At 36.0% G+C, this 8,143-nt stretch overlaps 1 protein-coding gene across 8 annotated transcripts in view; it reads left to right on the plus strand.

The window, feature by feature from the left end:
• The window catches only part of LOC106884166 (protocadherin Fat 4), a 693,587-nt gene that overhangs the window by 682,299 nt on the left and 3,145 nt on the right, over nucleotides 1-8,143 (plus strand). For 4 of the 8 annotated variants that reach the window (XM_052973410.1, XM_052973407.1, XM_052973404.1 and 1 more), the window contains one exon: nucleotides 5,452-5,466. The exons of the other annotated variants lie outside the window; for them this stretch is intronic. In XM_052973410.1, the coding sequence (XP_052829370.1) occupies nucleotides 5,452-5,466 (15 nt within the window). The remainder of the gene's footprint in view (nucleotides 1-5,451; nucleotides 5,467-8,143) is intronic. 8 annotated transcript variants of the gene reach the window in all.

Here is an 8,143-nt window from a genome sequence, read left to right on the forward strand (position 1 = left end):
AGAGGAGCAGGGGCCATTGTAATAGGAGCAGATGAGACAAAATAATACAGTATGTCACTAAATGGATATAGTGTGATGATAAAGGCTTGTTTATCAGATGGATGATCGTGTTTGTATGCAGATTACATATGCATGAACATATGGCTATGCTATCATAGATGTGTTGTTTTAGCCTTGGGTCAACCCTGATTAAGCAGACCTAAGATAAAAAGTCTTCCAGCTATGACTGTCCATCTTGTTTTCAGGATCAGTGTACCTAGGACTACACTACTGATTTTGTTGCCCCATATTTTTGAATGTGAAATAAAGTGTCTTGCTCAAGGACAAAACACTCTCTCCAATCCTGGAACCAAACTCACAAACTAATCTTTGTGAGACCAATGCATGCTGTGTAATCTCCATTTGTCTCTTTTACTTCTACTACAGCGGTCTCTGCTTGTCTGAACTTGCCAACTGTATGCTACCTACCAGATGTAACTACTTGAAATAGGAAATGTATTTGTAATTAAACGAGTCAGAAAATGGTTTGATCTGAAGTAGTTTCTCTGCTGAAAATGTAACTTGTTGATTCTTATAGATGTGTGCTTGCTAGAAAAGGTTATCGGATATTATGAAGATTAGAGAGAATATAGATTTCAATTTGTATAGTTCATGAGTAGAGAAGGTAGGAGTAACATTGTTTCCTTGATGTGTAATGACTGGGTGAGGCAGAATGCTAAGTGCTGTTGTAGAAAACTAGATTGCCATCATTCCATTGATAGACGTTACAAAGTTTCTATTTGAATAAGTAGGGTAAAGATTATTAGGGGTTATTACATATCAACAGTCTAATACTGGGAGTGATTTGTTCAACTAAAACTCTTCAAAGTGGACTCCCCACCACCACCACCACCACCAGCATGGCGACAATCCAGTGATTGAAACAAGCTAAAGATAAAGGTTGATAGAATAGTGTGTGTGTTTGTGTCCGTAATTCGTACTCACTGTTAAAAAGTCATTCAATAGGAAATTTCCAACGCAAAAGTTGAAAAAACTGAATGAAACCTTTAAGTGAGTGACCACTTTCGTTACACAACTCTCCAACCAGAAGCAGTTGAAGCTTTTGATGATGAACAAGCATGACTGGGGGTCAGGTTGTCTTCTCTAAGTGACACTTTTATGAGGATAGCACCTAGGGCTCTGCTCTATAAGCATGTATAGGTTTAGGGGCCCAGAGTGGGAGGGATCAGTAAACTCAAAGGCAGCCCCAGATGAAACATGTTCTACCTATGCCACTCTGCTGATACTAAGAGCTATAGCACTGCTTTTACCAAAGTTTTCGGAACTAAAACATTATTGGTATGTGATGTTTACAGGTATTTGTGGAATTTGGTTCTATGTTGTGATTTTCTGACAAACCCATGTAGGTATTTTTCTTATTCTTTTCCTCTCTCATTTTTAGATTTTGCTCCAAAAACATTTCTAACAAAATTGTTGTTCTTCTCTGTGATAAGTTTGCTTTACACACCTTTCAAATAGATAATCTTATTGTATCATAATTAACTATAGAATTAATAATTAATCACAAAATTCTAAAAACAAGAAATTCATAATGCTCAGACATGGCTGTGTGATTAAGAAGCTGACTTTGTAAGCACATGGTGTCAGGTTCATTCCCATTGCATGGCACCTTGGACAAATCCCTTCTACTGTAGCCCTAGGCTGACCAATGCCTTATAAGTAAATTTGGTAGGCAGAAACTGTGTAGAAGTCCTTTGTGTTTGTATTGGTCCCCCACTACCACACAAATACTGGTTTAGTGACTCACCGAGCTAATGATAAGATTGGGCATTTCCACAACAAAATTATTTTAATTTGAGTAAAGGCTTTCAGAACAAAAATTAATCAAACTACAAACAATCAGTTGCTATCATCATCATCATCATCATCATCATCGTTTAACGTCTGTTTTTCATGCTAGCAAGGGTTGGACAGTTTGACATGGAACTGGTTAGCAGAGAGCTGTCCAAACTCCAACCGTCTGTTGTGGCATGGTTTCTACAGCTGGTGCCCTTCCTAATGCCAACCACTTAACAGAGTGTCCTGGGTGCTTTTTTTTACTTGTTACCAACATGGGTGCATTTACACAGTACCAGCATGGGTGCTTTTATAGTGTCACCAGCACCTGAAAGGACAAGCTTTTACGTGTGGAAGACAACAATTTTACTTAGCTGGACGAGTCTTATCAAGTACAGCAAATTGCCACATCTGCCAGTCCCTTGTCATTTCCTCAATGAGGACCATCATCCAAAGACCCTATCTCATCACTTCATCCCACATTTTCCTGGGTCTACCTCTTCCACAAGTACCCTCCACAATTAGAGCTTGACACTTATGATAAAATATTTTCACTTAGGCAACTCAAGAATGGATTTGTAATGAATTAATAAATAAATGATAATTACAATCTTACAGCTATTAATCAGTTTATTGCACCAATATAACTGACCTTGTTATTTTGGCTGATGATTGAGAAAAATGGTGTGTGTAGAATTTAAAAAATAGTCTTTTTTTTTTTTTCATATTAGGCTAAGAACAAGCATAACTTTTCAGCATTCAGATTACCGTATCACATGTAATGTTTGTTTATTCACATTGTTTTGAATTAATCATGCTTTATCTTGTAGCTTCAAGATTTCAACAATGTGATTGTTTATGTTTTTAATAATATTGTCAAGTAGGTATGACAGGCTAGATGTGGCCAGTTTTAACAGGGAACAGGTAGAATATTTTGGGCTGGATATGGCCAGTTTAAGGGTGAATGTAAAGCACCTGAATAATTATCTTTGTATCTCTCTCTCGTGTGTGTGTGTGTGTGTGTGTGTACATACATACAAGTAAAGAAAGAGAGAGAGATACACAGATATATATATATATATATATATATATATATATATATATATCATTAGGTGACAGGAGGACAGCAGGATTTGGGGTCTGAAGATATGTTGTAAGGCTAAACCCCTTATGAACAAGAAACCTAGCCTAGGGTAACCCCATAAACCGGCCTACCCCACTATAATATATATATGTATAAATACACATGTACACATATAGAAACATAGACACATGTGTGTATGCACATACTTACATACATGTTACTTTATATCAGATAAGAAAGATATGTTTTTTTATTAAAACTGACACTTGTGAGTCAATTCTCAGTTTCAGTTTTTAAAAAAAACACCTGATAAACACTTACACACACGCAAACACACACACACACATACACACAAATATGTGTTATCATCATTTAACATCCATGTTCCATGCTGACATGAATCAGATGGTATGACATGATCCAATGAGTCCAGTCTACTTTGTCCAGTCTACTTTGGCATAATTTCTATGGCTGAACACCCTTCCTAATGTCATACGTGCTTTTATTTATACACACACACACACACACATATATGTGCATAAAAACAAACATACATACATGTACGATGATCACTCCACTAATTTTGACAGAGAATATTTCACCTCAATAAACTGCATGACCTTCACTTTGAATTAACATGTGGATGAGTATTCAGACATGTATATCATTAATGCAATATGGAGGTAGAATCAGCAAGACAAAGCATGGGACCAGGCATCAGATGTCCTTCCACCCAAGTTCTACAGCAAAAAAATATGTTCTCTCTCCCTTTCTCTCATACTTTAACCCCTCATCACCTTGCATAAAGCTGCCTCCCTGGGGTTTGTAGTTGTGCAAGTGCATGGGAACCTCCCTGGTGCTGGAAGCATAGGAACAGTACCAAGTGCATACTGTAAAGTCATTGGTGTTAGGAAGGATGTCCAGCTATAAAATCCATGGCAAAGCAGACATTGGAGTATAATGCAGTCTTTGGAGATATCTCCTGACAAACCATCCAACCCATGCCAGCATGGAAAAATGGACAATCAATGGTGATGATATATTTTGTAAGATTTTGTTGTGTTATAACAGATATGACCAGAACTCCTCCCCTGCGTTCACATTTAAACCACTTATTGATGGGTGCTGGTGAAAGAAAATGATTTAATCCTTTGGACCAAAACAATAATTTATAAGTTACACACCTATGAATATGTAAAATTCAAGATTAGTTTTCTCTGCACATATGTAGACCCCCATGGGTTTTTATGTATGTGTAATTGACTTAAAATGTAAAATCTAAGATTAGTTTAGTTTAGGACGATGGTTCTCAGCTTTCTAAAGCTCAGCAACCCCTTTCACTGCATGTTTTGCAAAAAAAAAAAAAAAATTAAGCTGGAGCTAATTTTGCCCGAAGGTTTGTCATCCATATCCAGTAAGTGTCTATTTCATAGCTATTTACATGGATTAGTGTCCCTACATTAAATATTTATGGAAATTACTAAAAACAGCACAGGTGTGGCTGTGTGGTAAGAAGCTTGCTTCCCAACCACATAGTTTCAGGTTCAGTCCCACTGCATGACACCTTGGGCGTCTTCTACTACAGCCTCAGGCCAGCCAAAGCCTGGTGAGTGAATATGGAAGATAGTAACTGAAAGAAGCCCCTCATATATGTATATATCTGACAACTGGTATTGATCACTGGCATGGATGTTTCTACATGTCACCATTGCTGGTGCTTTTACATATCACCAGCACTGATGCTGTTACATACCACCGGCACCAGCCACTACTACGATTTCACTTGGTTTGATAAGTCTCTAGCACAGCAAATTGCCAAAGGTCATGATCACTTATCATTGACTCTGTGAGGCCCCACATTCAAAGATCATGCTTCACCACCTCGTCCCATGTCTTCCTGGGTCTACCTCTCTACCACAGGGTCCCTCCACTGTTAGAGATCAGCACTTCTTTACACAGCTGTTATCATCCTTATCTTGTGAAACTCTGGTATTTTATTGGTCTGTTTTGCCAAACCACTAAGTTACAGTGATGTAAATAAACCAACACAGGTTGTCAAACAGTAGGTGGGGAACAAACACAGACACATGCATTTTTCATCTTCCAAATTCACTCATTGGTTGGCCAAGGGTTGAATAGAAGAAACTTGCCCAAGGTGCCATGCATTAGAACTGAACCAGAAGCCACATAGTTGCAAAGCAAGTTTCATTACCATTCAGCTGTGCATAGTTTGTGATTGTTCACATTTAAGGAAGGGAAGGGAAGGAAATTTGAATGACCTACTGAACTCTCAACTTTTTGATTATTACTGTCTTTCTTCTATTTGAAAAGGAGAATCGTTGCCCAAAATATTACAGAATTGTTAAATATATCTCATGTATAACCACTCTGTCTCTCATACAAATACAGTCTGACCCTTTTAGTTTCAACAGCTCAGTAGAAAGATCTTAAATTAAATTTATGTCTTTTTATTTCTTCAAGAATTTTTTTATAGAAATTACATAGAATTTTTTTCTTCTCTTTTTTTTCAGAAAAACAGAATTTTGGTATATATTTGAAGTGATAGTTTTCATTTCAATACATTCTTTAGTCTGTCCTCTATCTATTAACATTGGCTTTAGTGTAAGAAGGAAGGTCAATGGTGCAAGATTTAGTCAAGACTGCCTAATAGTATTTAGGTTCACAGAAGAAATTGTTGAAGTGAAGCTGATGTAGATTGAGGAAGTCCCTTTTTATTTTTTAACTTCACTAAAATCATATCAACTACAATATTGTTTCTATACAATGTTGCTGAAAAGTGAAAAATTACCTTTAAATCTTTTTAAAACATTAATTCCATGCCATTTCACTGTCGTTATTCTTTTGCCAACACTAAATTCTGCATTCATCAATACTTTAATAATAATGTATTGTTGTTATTATTATTATAACACTACATAGCATTTATTTGAATTTAAGTATTTTTATACAAAGTAAATATCTGAACTTGAAGAAATGTTTCTGTGCTCTGATAGAAATAAGGTGTTCAAAAATGTTCTGTAATATTGTTGCTAATCTTAATCTGTTTTGAACGTACATAGCCATAAGATCTGAGAAAAGAAACTCTTCTGTTCGATGGTACTCAAACATAGTCAGTAATACTTTAATGCAGTATGCAAGTTGTGGAAATTTAAAATGAACCCTGCTCAAATATAGAGATATATAGCCTTTCCCTGCAGATAGCTGTAGTAAATGCTGTAATGACAAAGATATAAGTCTATATCATCATCATCTTTTAACATCTACTTTCCATGCTGGCATGGATTGGACAGTTTGACCAGAGCTGGTTCTAGTCTGGTTTGGCTTGGTTTTTACGTCTGGATACCCTTCCTAATGCCAACTACTTTACAGTGTGTGCTGGATGCTTTTAATGTGGCACCAGCATGATGTGATATATATATATATATATATATATATATATATATATATATATATATATATATATATATATATATATATATAAATTCTATCTCCATTTTGGATGGGGTTCCCAACATTTTTACATGGACCATTTGAAAATTGTGAATTATAAAACTTGAAACCTAAGGTAGTTCAGAAAATCCACAAATAATGTATTTATCCATCAAAGCAGTGTTGAATACACATTCTCAGTGTTCACTATTGTGTGTATGTATATTTATGATATAATAATTGTAATTAAGTTCACTTGATAAGGGAATTAAGAATGGAGAGTTTACCTTAACAGGTTTTATTTTGTATTTGGGGTTTTCAATCAAATTTTGTTTGTTCCTTCCTACATTTCTTCATGTTATCTCTGTTTCCCCATGCTAACATGGGTTTGAGGAATATATGATTGAGGCATTGTTTCAGCCGGATGCCCATCCTGTCATTAACCCTTACCTGTTTTTCAGGCAAAGGATCTCTTCTTTCACACATCTTTGAAGGTACAAAACTAATGGATGATTTGTTGACAGGAAATGACCACCACTACTTGTAGCTCAGTAATATTCAGAAAAAACACAATGTAGGCAAATACAACACACACATACACAAGATTTTGTTCACACATATATATGAATAAGGCTTTAGATACAATATAAATCATTGACAGAGCTTGTATTCAGTCCCCAAACCTTCTTCTAATCACACCCTACTAGACATACCAGACAACTTAATCCTAGATATACAAAAAGTTTGGGAAGGCTAAGGCTGATTGTTTGTGATTGTAAATCTCACCTGATAATCCTTTCTACTATAGTCACAAGGCCTGAAATTTTGATGGGTGCAGGGCTGTCAATTAGATCAACCCCAGTATGCCACTGTTACTTAATTTATCGACCCTGAAAGGATGAAAGGCATAGTCGACCTTGGTGGATTTTGAACTCAGAATGGAGCAACAGGCAAAATACTGCAAAGCATTTCGTCCAGCATGCTAATGATTCTGCCAGCTCGCCTCCTTAATCTCACCTGATAATGGCTCACCTGATAATGGCTCACCTGATAATGGCTCACCTAGTGCTAAACAACATCTCAGTTCAAACCACCATACAATATGAATACTAGACCAAAGGTGGCGAGCTGGCAGAATCGTTAGCATGCCATGCGAAATGCTTCGTGGCATTTTGTCTGTCTTTACATTCTGAGATCACATTCAGTTGAGGATAACTTTGCTTTTCATCTTATCAGAATTGATTAAATAAGTAGTGGTTGAATGCTGAGACCGTTGTAATCAACTTGCCCCCTCCCTCAAAATTGCTGGTGTCGTGCAATATATTGAAAGCAATATAAATGTTAGACCGCAACTCTTACAAGAATCACTCCTCCTGCCCTCCACCCCACTTCCATATTTCACATAAATCGAGTTAAGTTCAGATTTGCAACTCTAAACAACAAACTTCACCCTCTTATTTAAATGAGTTTTCCTATGGTCTTCCCATCAGCTGATATACCCTCCAGCCTTCATCAGATGTCTGGGTTCTCATTCCTAAAGTAGTTTTCGATGTTAATATTATTATTATTAGTGGTAGTAGTAGTAGTATTACTATGGACCCCTTTTAATATGCTTATCCTTATATAGATAGATAGATATACATATGTATATACATATGTGTGTATATATATATATAGATATATATGCATATATATATATATATATATATATTTATGTGTGTATATATATATATGCATATATATATATATATACACATATATATACACACATAA

This window comes from Octopus bimaculoides, chromosome 1, assembly GCF_001194135.2.
Source record: "Octopus bimaculoides isolate UCB-OBI-ISO-001 chromosome 1, ASM119413v2, whole genome shotgun sequence".
Lineage (NCBI taxonomy): Eukaryota > Metazoa > Mollusca > Cephalopoda > Octopoda > Octopodidae > Octopus > Octopus bimaculoides.